This window comes from Pseudoliparis swirei, chromosome 1 (genome assembly GCF_029220125.1).
Source record: "Pseudoliparis swirei isolate HS2019 ecotype Mariana Trench chromosome 1, NWPU_hadal_v1, whole genome shotgun sequence".
Lineage (NCBI taxonomy): Eukaryota > Metazoa > Chordata > Actinopteri > Perciformes > Liparidae > Pseudoliparis > Pseudoliparis swirei.
In genome coordinates this window covers 19,065,417-19,082,713 of record NC_079388.1, presented here as the reverse complement: position 1 = coordinate 19,082,713, position 17,297 = coordinate 19,065,417, and the positions used below count along the sequence as shown (strand labels likewise).

Below are 17,297 nucleotides of genomic sequence, written 5' to 3'. Positions count from 1 at the left end.
TGTTTGAATCCAATGCTTTAATTTACATTATTAATGACCTGTTATGACAATTTATAGGCGGATTGTCCGGTTTTCTTACAGCATTTTATGTTATTTTTTTATATGCAATTTATTACTCATGTATCACAATAATTACATTTTTCTTTCTTTATAATATTTTCATTTGGCGGCTTTCCCAAACAAATATTGATTTTGGATTCATTGCGATAACATTATATATTTAATATATTTATGATCCAGACTCAATGGAGTTCCTTCGTTTCTCGATGAAATGTCAAATTATTAAAAAGTGCAATAATCCATATTTGATGTTTATCACCATGGAAAAGGTTTAACCTCACATTGTAATATTAGAGGGAAACATCAATTGATACTGAAAATAGACATTTCTAATAGAAAATGCAAATAAAAGATGGTTTAAACAACACAAAATAAGGTAATTATGCAAAAGGAAATGTTTTATTGTAACATCATATCTGTTTACAATAATACTATGCTATATATATATCTATATATATATTTGTATTTATATTTTTACATGGAACACAAGCTACTAAGGATACATACAGTACAGTACAGCAACATAGAAAAATATGAGAGCATTGGCACAGATGAAGTATTTACTGTACTTTACATGGTATACATTCACAATGAAGAAGTACGTGATCCTCACAGTGACGGTAAACATTTTGGACATTCGGTTCAAACACATGAAAGATGTTCTAGCAACGAGCAGTAAAGAATAATCACATACGGAAAAAAAGGTTCAAGTCAGCTCGTTTTGAAGGTTGACAGCACAGATCTATGAACTATAGAACTATGAACTATTCATACTCTCTGTCATATTCATTGAATGTATTTTAACTCTAAATCTGTCCTTCTGTACACATGACATCTATTGTTCTGTCCATCCTGGAGAGGGATCCTCCTCTGTTCTCTCCTGAAGGTTTCTTCACTTTTTTCCCCCTGAAGGGTTATTTGGGAGTTTCTCCTGGTCCGATGTGAGGTTTTGGGGCAGGGATGTCTATGTGTACAGATTGTAAAGCACTCCGAGACAAATTTGTAATTTGTGAAATTGGGCTATATAAATAAACTGAATTGAATTGAAAACTGAATCTATTGGATTTATGAATCGCCTCTGAATTCACTCTCAAGTCGCGACGGCGGCGTAAATAAATGTGCAGTTAACGATCTCTGGCACATATTTTGTCAGAGTGGCGTCCGGCTAAACGTACGTTCAACTGTTTGTGATCTAGTACCCTTCCACACACACACTCATCCATCTCGTGAAACAATTCCAACGCCGCATTTGCCCTTGAAGGCACCAATCTCAATACCGCAAACACTTCCATCGATTCCCGGCTGACCCCTTCGGGTAAACAAGCGCGGCGCCAAACGCAAACAAGCTAACGCCTCATCCATATACAGCATGCGTTCGTCTTCTCGGGGGTGGAAAGGGGGGGTGGGGGGGGGGTGAGGAATGATTCATGATGCATGGCAGCTCCCACGGTACCGCTTACGCAGCTTTGCTTAGTGGCTTTTTTTCTTTTCTTTTTTTCCGAGAGTGAACCTCCGTGTCCCGGAGGAGCCGATTTGATTAGAGTCAATCACAGCGACGCCGGCGCTTACCGAGAGGCGGGAACAAAAACAAAAAAAGAGGACTTTGAGAAGTCCTCTTTTGTTGAGTCTGAAGACGGTACAATGCTTGAATGGCTGAGACGGTGGACAGCCCCCCGCCACTCCCCCTCCCCCCCCCCCCCTCAACCCCTCCGGGGAGACCTTCAGAGCTAAAAGGAGCAGTGTGAAACGTTGCTGTTTGGACTTTTTTTTTTAAAGCTAGTGGAGGTTGAGTCAAGGTTGTCAATAAAGTGCACTTGCCATCAAACCAGTGCAAAAGGTTAAATATAGCTACTCTGAACATACATCAATACAGACGCAGCAGATACGTCACTGGATATAAGAGATTCTGGCGTACGCGTCGACGACGATGGCGGTATTCTAATGACTAAATGTAAACATCATTCGATGGACTCCTCGGTGATTATGGGAAACAGTCCTCACCCAGTCGGCTGGTAAACCACGTTATTTCGCGTCACGGTTGAATGCGACGGCAAATGTCGTGGAGGAGAAAATAAATCTTACGTGTTGTCCGATAGCTGATGAGACGATCGAGATATGGCGTCGGGCGCGTCTGCTACGACGGAGCTCGACAGAGGGTCAATGACACCCTGATTTAAGCCATTTGGATTTAAAGAGTATCAAAAGAGCCTCGTGAAATCCATCCTTGTGTCGGCCATTTTAATCTTGAATTTTAAAAGGCTCGTTAAGAAAGACGTGGTCATTACACCGTACAGTCATTGATAATTAAGTTATTTTTTTGCTGTTAATTATATGAGTAAGACCATTTTTTTTTCTGACTCCCTTGTCACATGAATTAAAAAGCAAAATGGAAATTGTTATACTTAAATGTCTTTTAGTGGTATTTGATATCAATACCGTGACTACGGAGGGCGGGACTTGGCAAACGCTCAATTCATGAACTTACTCAATGCCTTCCATCAATTAGTGCAAACAATTATTTAAGAAGTGACAGCTAACAAAGCATCTATAGCCATTTGGCATCCCTTGTGGGGACTCCATAAACGTGGCTAATCAGGATCAATGCGTTGGATAAATTATGGGGGTTACACGGAGTAACACTTCTCCTGCCGCCAGTGTATACTTTCATTCGATATGTTTAATGAACGAAAGATCACATTTAGATGGACTACTTACACCGTAGATACATACGCGGCTAAAAAATAAATAATTTTGAAACAATTAATTAATTATTTTCGTAGAAAGGAACAGATTTGGTACAACAAAATACTTCATGTACAATCAAAACGCTGCCCAGCTATTGCCTCGGCTCCCGAGTACATTTTAAGACTGTTCAGAGAGGTGTAACCCTTGTGGAAGAATCCAATCAACCAGCCTGACTGAAGCCTTTAAACCAACCATAAAGGGAAAGTAGTTAAATGCCTTCGACAACAATTAGCATCTGTTAGCGTTTTGGCTGACGCCGGTTATTAATAAGGCCATAAAAACATCTACAATTAATCCTGTGATTGATGTCAAGACGTTTTTTTTTTTTTGCATGGCTACATGTCAAACTCAGACTTCTGAGTTAGTATTTCAGTCACAATACACTGGTCTTTTTTTATTTTTTTCTAACAGCTGCTAACGATCCTAACAAAAGGGATATACAGGCCTCGCCACTTGGATATTATATACATATAATATACTGTACAGACTGAAGGTAGGGCCGTATCCGCCGGCTCCTGTATGAGCACCTCTACTTGAAGTAGTTGAGTCCCGCCACCAGAAAGAACTTCTCCAGGAAGAGCTCAGAGTCCAAGACGGCGATGTGCGCCGCGCGGCCGATCAAGGTGTTGGCCGTGTTGGGCAGAGCGTGGAACACGTTCTGGCGGATCAGCCGGCACTCTTTGGCCCCGGCGAGCGGCTGCAAAAGGTTGTTGATCATCTCGGTGTAAACGGGCCCTTCGGTGGGAAAAAAAGTAGGAAAATATACGGTTAGTCTTAAACCTAATCTTGAAACTAGGCTGAAGCTAACAAGCGGCTGGCGGTGGTTTATATGCATTTTGGAAAATAGATTTTGTTGGTTTCCAGAATTCTGATTAGAAACCAAAACACCAAACAATGAAGGTCAGGCTGAGGAAAGCCATCGGTTTACAGAAGGCCGTAAAGAAGTTTGGTGTATTAAACCGTCTTTATGGCTGTAGTGAAGAAGTCTTACGAAGGTCTAAACGATTTACTAACATCAGCTGGACAGCAATATCCATCTGAAGCGTGCTTATATTAGCTAATATTAGCTAACCTTAGCTAACGTTATCCACCATCAGCTACTGGTCATGCCTACCAAAAAGGTTTCTAGCCCACAAAAATCTAAAATTTGCATTAGAGGGCTACAGCGTACAACATCTCAACGGGTGGGGGACTGATGAGGGTATTTAATTGTGCTAAAGTGTGTTTTATTAATTCAGCATTTTAGTCGAATGTTTATAATATGACTTTAAATGCTTCTCCGATGGGGTTCCGTGAAGGCATTCCAGGGGGTACGTGAGATTTAAAATATATGTATTCAAATTGAGCACCCATTAAAAAAAAGTACAAGTGTAATTTCATAAACTGAGAATATAATCTATATTAAAATCAGACACTGATGGCACAGCGCTGTGTAATACATCTTTTATTTCAGGGGGTACGTCACTGAGAAATGGTTGAGAACCACCGCTTTAAATAACACCAGTCAGGTCCACAGAGGGATGTCTTCAGATACGAGTAAGTGTTTGCACTCAATATTCTCAAAGATTAAAAGAGAGAAAAATGGCGTCTGTAGAGAAGATAATCCAGTTGGATTAACACACGGCGCCCCTCTCACCTGTGGTCTGGTCTTTGAGAGCGGTTCTGCACATCTCTATTCTGGCAGAGTGGAAAGGAACGTATCGGTCCTGCGGAGAAGCCACCAGCACCACGTTCTTGAAGAACTGGAGCCCTAAAAAAAACACACAAAACAAACGAGTAGATAATAATAATAATAATAATAATACATTAATTTTATAAGGCGCCTTTCAAGGCACTCAAGGTCGCCGTACAACATATTTAAAAATGGACACAATTAAAAAGCAGAACAGTTAAAAAGCAGAACAGTCTGCAGCAGAGCAACCAAGAGGGGAACAGGTCAGCCATAGGCCTGCCTGAAAAGGTGAGTTTTGAGGTGAGTTTTGAATAAAGTGATAGAGTCAATGTTTCTGATGTCAGGGGGGAGAGAGTTCCATAGGCGAGGGGCAGAGCGGCTGAAGGCTCGTGACCCCATGGTGGACAGACGAGCTGGGGGGACAGTCAGGTTGATGGAGGAGGCAGACCTGAGGGACCGGGTGGGGATGTTGATTTGGAGGAGGTGAGACAGGTATGGAGGGGCGAGGTTGTGGATGGCCTTGAATGCATGGAGCAGGATCTTAAAGTCAATGCGGTGTTTGATGGGAAGCCAGTGGAGTTGTTGTAGAACAGGGGTGATGTGACAGATCGAAGGGGTTTTGATGATGATGCGGGCAGCAGCGTTCTGGACCAGTTGGAGCTTATGGAGGAGTTTCTGGGGGAGACCAAAGAGGAGGGAATTGCAATAATCCAAGCGGGAGGTGACAAGAGAGTGGACCAGGATTGCGGTGCTGTTGGGTGTGAGTGAAGGGCGGAGGCGGTTGATATTTCGGAGGTGGAAGTAGGCAGACCGGATGGTGGTGTTGATGTGAGTGTGGAATGACAGTGTGCTGTCGAGGACGACACCCAGACTCTTCGCCTGAGGGGAGGGGGAGACCGAGGAGTTGTCTATTGTAAGGGTGAAACTGGGATGCTTGGTGAGAGTGGACTTGGAGCCAATGAGGACAACCTCGGTTTTATTGCTGTTCAATTTGAGGAAGTTTGAGGTGAACCAGTCTTTGATTTCCTGTAAACAGGCACAAAGGGAGGGGGGGGGAACGTGGAAGAGGGTTTGGAGGAAACATAGAGTTGGGTGTCGTCCGCGTAACAGTGGAATTGAATGTTATGTTTGCAGAAAATGAGTCCAAGTGGGAGGAGGTAGATGATAAACAGGATAGGACCAAGGACAGAGCCCTGGGGAACACCGGAGGAGAGGGGGGAGGGGTGTGATGTGAATGATTTTAACTGAATGAACTGAGTACGGCCAGAGAGATATGAGTGAAACCATGAAAGGGGTGTGTCTGAAATTCCAATGGAGGCTAGTCGATCAAGGAGGATGGAGTGGGAGATGGTGTCGAAGGCGGCGCTCAGATCGAGGAGGATGAGGATTGATAATAGTCCAGAGTCCGCTGCCATGAGGAGGTCATTTGAGACTTTGATGAGGGCTGTTTCTGTGCTGTGACGCCAGACTGGAACTGTTCATAGAGGTTATTGTTGGAGAGGTGAGTCTGAATCTGAGATGCCACTGTTTTTTCTAGGATTTTAGAGAGAAATGGTAGGTTGGAAATGGGACGGAGGTTATTAAAAATGTTGGGGTCTAAACCAGGTTTCTTGAGTATTGGAGTAACAGCAGCAGATTTGAGAGGTGATGGGACAGAACCAGAGGTGAGGGAGGAGTGGATGATGGCTGTTATCAGGGGTAGCAGAGAGGGGAGGGAGGTTATGACCAGGGAGGATGGGAGGGGGTCGAGTTGGCAGGTGGATGGCTTGGAAGTCTGGATGAGTTTTGATAAAACGATGGCAGAGGGGAGTTGGAAGCAGGATAGAGGTACAGAGAGGGGGGGGGGAATAAAAGTAGAAGGACAACAGGACGTATGAGGGGTCAGTTGCTGATGGATGGCAGCTATTTTAGTGTTAAAAAATGACATTAGGGAGTTACAGTGTTCAGTGGAGTAGAAGTGAGGGGGAAGGGAATCAGGGGGGCGGAATGAATTATTGACCACAGAGAAAAGGGTCCTGGTGTTCCCAGCACCAGCAGTGATTTTGTTTGTAAAGTATTGTGATTTGGCTGAGGAGAGGGCATCTTTGTAGAGGAGGATGTGGGCATGGTGCATCTGTTTATGAATAGTGAGTCCGGTTTTGGTGGAAAGCCTCTCCAACTGACGTCCTTTGGCTTTCAACTGGCGGAGGTGAGGGGAGAACCAGGGGGCCGAGTGGGGGAACGAGACAGTCCGGGTTCTGAGGGGAGCAAGTGAGTTCAGCAGAGTATGGAGACTATCATTGTAAAGATTAACCAGATGGTCCGAGGTGTGTGAGGGGGTGATGATGGGGAAACTGTCAATGCCTGTTGTGAGGTCAGCGAGATTAATGTTTGAGATGTTGCGAAAGGATATGACACGTAACTGTTTGAATTTGGATAATGTTAATCTTAAATTAAATCAAATAAGCATGTGGTCGGAGATAGGGAGATCGACAGCAGAACAGTTGAGGGGAGTGAGACCAGAGCAACAGACCAAGTCCAAAATGTGACCTTTAGAGTGGGTGGGGAAGTGAATATGTTGTAGGAGACCAAAACTATCCAAGCAAAAAGTGAAGTCCTTAGTGAGGGGATGATTAGTGTTGTCCATGTGAATATTCAGATCGCCCAACAGAATTATGTTGGGAGACAGTGAACAGATGTGTGTGAGAAGTGTGGTGAATTCATTGATGAAGTCCTTATTTGGTTTGGGTGGGCGGTAAATGTTGACTAAAACGGTTGGAGTCGGACCATTCAGTTGTAGAGCCACAGATTCGAATGTCTGGGATACTGGCAATGATACTGATGAGACCTTCCAAGTCTCGCGGTGAAGTATCGCGAGACCTCCTCCTCTTCCGGTGAGACGGGGGTGTGCGGTGTAAACAAACCCAGGTGGAACAGACTCGTTCAGCTGAGAGAAGTCGTCAGGGGTTTGCCACGTCTCAGTCAGGCAGAGAAAGTCCAACTTGTGGTCAAGGAGGAGGTCTTGGAGTAGTTGTCCCTTGCCTGAGAGGGAACGGATGTTGAACAATCCAAAGTTGACGTCGGAGTGTTGGTTGGTAAAGCTAACGTTAGCCGACCTGGCTAGGCTGGCTAACGTGCTGTGGTCCACCTTCCTGCGGGTGTTTCTCGGAGGGTGGCGGCGGGTTGAGGACCAGAATGAGTTAATGGCAGTGGAGTTATCGATGCGGTGGTATCGTCCCGCTCCGCGGTGAATGTACCTCCGGCGGGGGTGGCGAGCGGTGTCCGGGAAGTGGTATAGTGTAGGCGGAGGAGCAGATCGGTGGAATCTGAATTGGAGGAGCTCCGCGCTCAAGTAGTGGATCAGGGGTGAGACTGGGAGTATTACGAAGGACAGGACAGTCCACAGGAGCACAAAGCTCACAGCAAGCTTGTAGATCCACATGATCCACGGACAGATGTTCACCGAGCAGCGTAGCTGTCAGCGTTCGGGTAGGTAGGACGACAAACTCGCTGTAAACACAATTCTAACTAAACTAAACGGCTTGACAGTAAGCCCAGGATAGAGACTAGTTCGCCAGAAGTAGGTGGTCTGCTGCAAACTGTGCAAAAAATCGTAGAAACTTTAAAAATATAAAACAACCGGAGAGCAGCGGCAGCTAAACGCGTGAGAGCCGAGTGTTAGAGAGAGAGAGCGAGAGAGCGAGAGAGAGAGAGAGAGAGTGAATTGGACGTAAAATGCAAAAGACAATCACAGACTACAATGACGGCGCTAGATGTGATAAACCTAGTTTTTTTTCTCCCGTCAGTGTGCTTTTAAGATCTGGTGGGCTTTCCAATGACAGGTTTTGGATCATTTTGTCAGCCTGCCACTGTCTTGAGGGGTAAAATAGTGTTTTCAGTCTTATCTCCTTCGAGCCCGCGTGACAAACGACTGCTTTGTTCCACTCAAACAATGGGGAGGCCTCTCGCAGCAGAGCCGGCGGCGGCGGCGGTTTGAGTGTTAGCGAGCTGACGCGTACAAGAAATTTGACAAAAGAAAGACACGACGACATCACTTTTTTTCCCCGTGAATATTTCAACCGGGCTGTCGCCTAAAAGTCTGTGACAGCGAGACAGTCGATATGTACGCCGCGTTTCAAATCCGCTTTTCAGACGTTAGGCTACCTTGTTTCTGACTCAGGAGATAGAGGAAGGTTTTCCGTGGATCGACGTGGTCTCTGAAGGTGAGCTGCAGCAAGGATCCCGACTTCTTCAGCTTCTGCATTAACCACAGACCTAAGAATCACACACACACACACACACACACACACTTAAACACAATCCGGACCGTACGTGATGAAAGATGCTGCTGAGGAGGTCAAAACGCATCGTAACAACTCGGCACATCTGCGGTGCACCTTTTTCTCTGTGTGTGTGTGTGTGGCCTCACCTGTGCTGACCAGTGTGCTGTTGTTGTACAGCGTTCCCAAGTGTGGCCCGGACAGCGAGAGGAAAGTGTGCAGTTTGGGCAAATAGCAGCGGAAGCGAGGCCTCGTCAGCACCGAGCGGATGATGACGTTCCCCAGAGAGTGGCCGATGAAGCTGTCGGGTCGAAAAAAAGGCAAAATACTTTCAGGGCGATGAACTTGACCTCCGACACCGCACGACATGTTATTATAGTCGATTCTGTTAGTGAGGAACTAGTTCCAGCTGGAGCTATTCAGAGATTTAAGATACAACATTGGTAATTATAGAAAATTCATTAACTTGTTTAAACACTCTCAAAGGCAATGACAACTTAATGATAGCGACATGGAGGACGTGCCACGCAAATGAATCGTGTTCCCAGCAGATCCATGAAGCTATATGTGTCTGTCACTTGGTTTAATTACTGTACTGTTAACAGCTTTACCCCCAGAATCCCTCAACGCCATGTGGGCTCCTTCTCATCTATCTCCAAACTAAATGTATAAAGAAAAGGAAACCAGATGCTGTCGTGGCAGTCCATTGCTTTTCGTCTTTGGTAGTTTCTCTCTAGAGAATAAATACGCCGGAAAAGAATGTTGAACAAACTTGGGGAGAAACTCTCACAATTTTTTTTATAATTGCCAGAGTGCAATTAGGCGTGGAAGATGAATCGCTTAATTTCATGGGAACAAGGCGACGCACTGCTGCACAAGGGAGGAGAGTCTATCACGGGGAAAGTCAGGAACTTATTGGCACTGTGTGATAAGAGCCTTTCGTCCATTCCGCTGTGCCACTTATCCATTTTGGAGTCGTACAGTCGATATCTCATCCTCAAACCGTGAATGAAGACCGTCCGGAGTATCAACACGCGGTCTCTGCTGCCACCTAGTGTCCAAAAGGTACGCTGCTCCCAACTCTCGCCTCAAACGGTCAATCCAAAGGGTGAGTCGTCAGTAATGCGCTGCATCGAAGTGGAGCGACTCACCTTATCCGGCCGATGGTGAGGTTGTACAGCTGGACGTGCTGAATGATCTCATCCAGCAACCTGTCCGTCATGGTGTCGAAATCTGAAAACGTGTCGGTCTGCGGAGGGGGCGGGAAAAACAAGGTCGTCAGCGCTATGCAAAATGCCTCGAAGCACATTCGCAAGTTGCTGCCATTTTTAAAAGAACATTTTAAATGTACCTGGTTCCTTTCGGACATGAGGAAGTCCAGTCTGGATCCCGGCAGTCCCAACTCAATAAATGTCTTCACCAGCCGAAGGTCTGCGCTGTTTCCTGGGAGCAAAAAGGGGAAATTATTACTCACTGTTTTCTGGTCCATTAGTCATGTAAGTGACACCTGGAATTAGTATTCACAGACTGCGTGGTGCGTAGTGATATTTTGTAGGACACGCTCTCAAGAGACTGTATCGCATTTACGATGCTAATAGGGCAGAGAACGGGACGGGCCGCGTGTCTCGGGTTTAATAGCCGGTACGTTCTTGGACGGCAGCGCGAGGACTCACCGTCGAGCCCGTGGACGCACACCACGAGGTGTATGCCGTCGTCGAACTCCTCGTCGTCCTCCTCGGGGGGGAAGTAGGGCACATCTGATGCCAGGAGAGGAAGGTCGCTGTAAAGGGCGGCCCGAAAGCTCAACTCTTTGAGCAGCTCGTCTTTGGCTTTGTAGAAACTGGAGCATAAGAAAATTACATTTTTATTTAAAAAAACCAAGATATTGTGTTTGGTATGGACCTTTAAGATTGTATTTATTTACCCCTAAAAGGGTATCACTCCGAAAGTCCCTTTGGTCTAGAACACAGGTGTCCAACACAAGGCCCGCCATCGTTTTATGTGGCCCCTGATGGCTTTAAAGAGACATGATCACCTTTTCTTAAAGAAATTGAAGAAAAATATCCCGTCCTTTTATTTTGAAGGTTTAAGATTAAATAGATTCATGTTGTAATATCAGAGACATTTTCTCATGTAAAATATTTCTACACTCAAATAAACAATACTCGAATGCAAAGAGAGTTATTTAACAACATGTTCGAGGAGTTTATAAAGTGTTGCCGGCCCTTTAAGAGGGCAGCCATGACGATGATTTGGCCCGCGGTGAACATGAGTTTGTCACCCCTGGTCCAGAATATCAGCGACGCCTTGCATGTTTGGATAATGTCAGTCAACATTGCTGACTTCCGAGCAAAATTAGGACTTTCAAACAAAAGTTCCACAGCTACTTACGAGTAGCTCCTCTAAGTTTTGTGTCTACCCTTTATTCCTGCCAGGTTAGAGATTCCAGCTGTGGAGGAGTCAGAACAAATCCCATTCCAGCTCCTGTACGCTCAGCTAATCGTTGGTGGATTTGCCTGCACTCTTTGATGTGATTTAACGCATCGCCTCGTCTCCACTTCCTCGCTTCGTGTTCGCCCTCGCTTCATTTTGTTACGCTCGGCTTTCCAAGCATGAGTAACTGCACCAGATGTCATCAGCCGTCTCCGCGAACCCATAACACCTCGTGTTTTGGCCTTGTTTTCAGTAGTTGGTGTGGATTATGATCTCAATCCGACAAGTTTTTTCCCTGGAAGGTGGCATGCATTTGCTGATATACAATATTCACTGGTACACACACAAGTCAGAAGGGCATTATTCTCACCTGCCTGAACACAAATGACTAACGCAGCCTTAATGTCCAACTGAAAGTACAAGGGCCCTTTTTGCACTCATTAATCTGAATAATTTTTTTTTTTACAAAAGCAACACACCAAAAAGCTCCTTTAGTCCCCATATTTTCTGTGAACATGTTTGATTGAAAGTTTAAGTGGACAAGGACACTTAATGTAAACTACCGTGCACCTGCTTATTTAGCTATTAGCTCAATTGGTCCAAAACAACCAATGTTGATATTTGTTAAAAATGTTAAATGTGCTTGCAGAATTTCTTTTGCTATCTAGTCTGTTAACATCAGCACTGGAACCCGAGCAGATGTCTGACGGGTAGCTCAGCAGCACGTTCAGGTGCTACCAAAGACGTGTGTCCGTGCTTGTAGCAAAGCGGAGACATTAGCCAGGGAGCTAACGCGGGTTGCAGTTCACACTGTGTGACTCTTTTCATGATGTGTGACAGGCTGCTCTCTGGTTATCAGTCACAAAGATGTAATTATTCGTATGGGAAGCAGAACATGACATGCTATGTCGTTTAACTTGTGGTTTAACCCTTGTGTTGCCTTCGGGTAATTTTGACCCGAATCAATATTACACCCTCGTGTCGCTTTAGGATTAATTTGACCCCATTCAATGTTTAATGTCGGTGTTCTTTCGGTAGTCAACAAACAAACATAAAGTGCCTCACACTTAAACTTGGAAAACAATATTAATTCTAATAATTTTCTGGAGGTTTAAATTGCTGGCGTCAAATTGAACCCAAAGGGTAAAATATGTTAGTAAATATAAAGGTAACAGGAGGGTGAAACATTGAATCGGGTCAAAATGACCCAACGGCGGGGGGAGGGTGTAATATTGATTCGGGTCAAAATGACCCTAAGGCAACACAAGGGTTAAACCACATTTACAGCAGAATGTGTCCTTAGCTAACGCCTAGATTAGCTGGAAACGTAAACTCACTTTAGCATTCGTTCGTTGGTCTCGTCGTCCATGTTCAAGGGATTGAGCGAAGACGAGGAGATGATACCAAAGGATCCCAGGGGCTGATGGGTGATGGGCGAGGTGGCCTGGTGAGCAGACATTCCACTGATGGACGGAGAGTCTCTTAGCGCCGAAGAAAAGGGCAGGCAGGTCGGGGCACAGGACACCGACATGTTCACCACCTCCACCATCTTCTTATTCACAAAGGCCAGCCCCGAGTTGGGGATCTTCGGGGGCTTAGTCTGGCCGTCCAGAGGCTCTTTCTCACCGGCTGAGATCCCATTGAGGTCAACTGGTGGCCCAGCATCATTGGTAATCAGCCCCGCGAGATCACTGGGCCTCTGTGCGATGGTACTGGTGTGCTGAAGCCCTGGAGGTGATCGGCAGGGATCCGGACACTTCTGGTCCTCAACACTAAAGCGTTCAGTCTGACGGAAACGTCGGCAATCATCTAAAGAGTTCATTCTGTCCTGCGCTTCTGCACTTTTATGCACACATGGTTTGTTTCCACAGCTCCGGGGCACCGCTTCCGTTTCGTCGAGACGCACACCCTCCTCCTCCGAGGCGCTCGCTCCACCGATGTGTGTTTGATGGTTCGTATTCTCCCCCCGGCTTACAACAACAGCGCTGCCCTTCGCATGAAGGCTCGCCACAGACTCTTGTAAAAGCAGCACTTCAGAAACATCACTTAACGCCGACTTGGTTCTGTGTGTCTTTGACGGGTTTGACTTTTCCGAGCTAATATTCTCATTGAGGATACGGCCCGGATTTGGCGTTGAGGTCGGGTCCGACGAAGACGATTCGGATCGCTCCGAATCCAGGTTGCCGTTCAGAGAAGAGCCGTCGATCTTCAGTGCATCCTGGCGTTGCGCTGAACCCTCGGTATCTGTTTCCTGGTCCACGAGCACACGGTCCTCCTCGGTGTCTTCGGGGCTGCTTATCTGCGGTGCCGAAACGGACTTTGTCAGTTTACTGAGCCGCCTCTGCTGCTTGTCCTCCTCGTACGGCAGGGAGCTGATGGAAGTGAGAGAGGCCTGTATGCCTCCACTGCCATTGCTCTCCATCTGCAGGCCTTCCAGAGAGCAGCGGTGGACCCGGTGCCGACACACCGTTTGCTTTGGGATCTCCAGTTCGCTGGAGAAGCCGAGGGGGGGTCGGCGTCGCAACGCGGCCTCCGGCGGCCACGCCACCGAGCTGCTGGGCTCGCTCTCGATACCCGAGTCCGAAATAACCGAGGAAGAGCGCTTCATGATCTTGGAGCCGGCCAGGCCTCCGCGCTGAGTCACCTCTTTTCTGAGATCACTGGGGAAAGGAGGTACACCGGGATGTGCATAGGCGGCGATGAGAGGGACATCCTCAATCTCATCATCCATGGAGTGATTTAATGGCATCGCGATATCGGACTCCTCTTCGTTGTTTCCCCCTTCTGTTGCGTCGCTGTCATGCGTGGCATCAGAAGGTCCGATGGTGTTTTCCGCCGCATCACAAACAGGAGACTCAATGAGGGGATTGAGGATTGAGGAGAGAACAGGAACCGCTTCTTCTCTACATGGATCCACATCACGAGGTTTATCTGCGATGTACCTCGGGTCTGGATTACAGCTCTCCTCATCCCGGCCTTGTTTTTCCTCTCGACCCTTCAAGGGCTTCGTCGCCGCCGGAGAGGGTTCAGCGACGTCCTCGGTACGGACGAGGCTCTGGGTACTTCTGATGCCGGTGCTGGTCTTGCTCTGCTCCGCCATGAGGGAGACGTACGTGGGTAGGTCCATGCAGTCGTCACTGTCCGAGGGGTCCGGGTGTATTGCTGGTGATCTGGCTCCCTGGACGCATTGAAAAATCCCATTGACCAGAGAGATGCCGGGATCTGAGTGGGCCTGCCCTTCAGCGGTCGGCACATGCGACATCCATTCTGAAAGAAAACAAGGGTATTGAGTCACCTTTTGTGATTGGATGTAAATGACAACATATTTTCAGCCACTCTTTTTATGTGTATTACCTGTTTGAGGAGACTGAACATATCTGTCCTCAAAGATGATGGGCAGGCTGTTCCAGTCTCCATCGATGTCCAGGCACTCGACAGGTAAAGGAGGCATCTTCGTCAAGTAGTCGGAGCTCCGCACCTCTGCAGCTATCTGGCCGTGTCTGCTGATTCTGTATCGGCAGAATAACCATCATCAATATCAAAACGACGGACGTCTCTCCGTTCATAGAATACCAGGCTGATGCTTACAGTTCCTCTTGAAAAGACATCGACATCTCTTTGGGGTGTTCGGTGAAGAAGTACGCCTCTGAGAACCTCCTCACCTGGAGTTTCCAGAAACAGACAAAACAGTTTTCATCACCGGAGTCAATCGTTCAAGTTCTGCTCACTAAGAAAGAGAGATTCGTGTCGCCGCTTCCAGTCTGTGGCACGAGCTTAATCCAACCGCCTTCCTCCGTCTCTCACTCCAATTAGAAGTGCATGATGCTTGAAAGTCATCCACTGTGACAGGCGCGGCATCAGGAACACTATTTCTGGTGTATTTTTCACACGACAGCAATTACGGAACAAGTGTTAATTGAAAATCCGAACTCCACTTGGTGGGTGGAGGCATGACGGCGCCCCAGGTGTGTGGAAGGGGAGGTGTGTGGAAGGGGCTACAGACAATCACGGACTTCAGAGGGAAAACCAGCGGTGAAGAGAACTCCTCTACCTCCCTCCCAGGCGAGCTAAATACATTCTTTGCTCGGTTCGACGTGAACGGCAGCGCCCCAAGGCAGCAGCGCCGAGGAGACCAGCCTGCTGATCATCTCAGAGGCTGCGTGCGCAGAGCCTTCAAGCGGGTGGACATCCGGGCGGCAGGTCCCGCCCACATCCGGGCGCGCCTCAGAGCATGTGCAGACCAGTTGGCAGAGTCTCGCAGACATCTTCAACCTCTCCCTGTCCCAGGCTGTTGTTCCTGAGAGCTTCAAGATGTCCACCATTGTGCCTGTCCCCAAACACCCCAAGGTAACCTGCCTGAATGACTGGGGACCCGTAGCCCTCACCTCGATTGTCAGTAAATGCTTCGAGAGGTTGGTCAAGGACTTCATTTGTTCCATGTTGCCTGCCACGCTGGACCCATGCCAATTTGCATAACGTCAAAACAGATCCACCGACGAAGTAATTGCCATGGCACTTCACACCGCCTTTCCCACCTGGAGGAGGAACTGTTGTGTGCGAATGCTGGTTGTGACTACAGTCAGCTGCTCAACACTATTGTTCCCGCCAGCTCGACACCAAGCTCAGAGGTTCAGGCCTGCACTCTACCATGTGCAGCTGGATACTGGACTTCCTGTCGGGCCGCCGCCAGGTGGTGAGGATGGCTCACGCCCTCAACCCTGGGACCTCCTCACGGGGGATGCGTGGGATGCCTCTTCCTCTCTCCTCCCTGTACACCGACGCTGCGGCCCATGCACAGCTCCACGTCATCATCAAGTTGCTGGCGACACAACAGTGTTGGGGCTGATCACCGGTGACGACGAGACAGCCTACAGGGAGGAGGTTGGATCACTGGTACAGTGGTGCCAGGAGAACAGCCTCGTCCTCAACGTCAAGAAGACCAAGGAGCTGATCGTGGACTAGGAAGCGGAGAGGAGAGCACACCCCATCTCCATAGATGGAGTTGCAGTAGAGAGGTCAGCAGCAAGTTTCTCGGCGTGCACATCTCCGAGGACCTCACATGGACCACGCACACCACCACGTGGAAAAGGGCCCAACAACGCCTGTATTTCCTTAGGCGACTGAGGAAATTCAACATGGCCCCCGCATCCTCAGAACATTCTACACCAGTACCATCGAGAGTGTTCTGACAGGTTGCATCACCGTCTGGTACGGGAACTGCACCGCCCTGGGTAGGGGGGGGGTGGTGGGGTCGGTCGGCACAGTACATCGTTGAGGTGAGCTCCCTCCATCCTGGACATATACACTAAGCGGCGTGGGCAGGGGCCAAACGGATGATGAACACAAACCACCCCGACCACAAACTGTTTCTCCTTTCGTCAGGCAGGCGGGCGACAGTAGTACAAGTGTCCAGACAAACAGACTGAGGACAGCTTCTTCAGTCAGGCCATCAGGCTGCTGAACAAGGACTGAGACCCTCATTAACACTACACACCAGAACATATTCTGTGAATATCTATGGCCATGGTGTATATTTTATTACATTGTTTATATATATATATTGTATATATATATTGTATGTATATACATATATATATATATATAGTCTCAAAAAAAGTGTATATTTTATTACATTGTTTTATATATATATATTGCCATGATGTATATTCTATTACATTGTTTTATATATATATTGTTAATACTTTCTTCTTTTTTGTGTGTGGATATTGTATAGTTTATTCTCATTCTTATTCTTTTTTTAGTCTGCTACTGCTGTCGGGTGTTTTGCACATAAGAATTTCACGAACCGATTATACTTGTGACAATAAAAACTTGAAACTTGAAACTTGAAACTTGGATCTGTCCTTCTGGTCACATTACATCTATTGCACCTGTCCATCCTGGAGAGGGATCCTCCTCTGTTGCTCTCCTGAAGGTTTCTTTCTTTTTTCCCCCTGAAGGGTTGTTTGGGAGTTGTTCCTAATCCGATGTGTGATCAAAGGTCAGGGATGTCTATGTGTTCAGATTGTAAAGCACTCTGAGACACATTTCTAATTTGTGAAAATGGGCTATACAAATAAACTGAATTTTAAACGGCTATCCGCACTGATCGCCGCCCTCCAACACGG

The 17,297-nt window shown here is 47.0% G+C and overlaps 1 protein-coding gene across 1 annotated transcript in view; it reads right to left on the bottom strand.

Moving 5' to 3' along the window:
• Window positions 1-437: 437 nt before the first annotated feature.
• The window catches only part of fam135b (family with sequence similarity 135 member B), a 51,186-nt gene continuing 34,326 nt past the window's right edge, over window positions 438-17,297 (bottom strand). The window contains exons 10-19 of the mRNA XM_056426455.1: window positions 14,758-14,831; window positions 14,524-14,678; window positions 12,507-14,436; window positions 10,410-10,576; window positions 10,088-10,179; window positions 9,888-9,985; window positions 8,886-9,037; window positions 8,621-8,731; window positions 4,442-4,555; window positions 438-3,540 (exon numbers count right to left, since the gene is read on the bottom strand). Of these exons, the coding sequence (XP_056282430.1) occupies window positions 3,335-3,540; window positions 4,442-4,555; window positions 8,621-8,731; window positions 8,886-9,037; window positions 9,888-9,985; window positions 10,088-10,179; window positions 10,410-10,576; window positions 12,507-14,436; window positions 14,524-14,678; window positions 14,758-14,831 (3,099 nt within the window). The 3' untranslated portion in view covers window positions 438-3,334. The remainder of the gene's footprint in view (window positions 3,541-4,441; window positions 4,556-8,620; window positions 8,732-8,885; window positions 9,038-9,887; window positions 9,986-10,087; window positions 10,180-10,409; window positions 10,577-12,506; window positions 14,437-14,523; window positions 14,679-14,757; window positions 14,832-17,297) is intronic.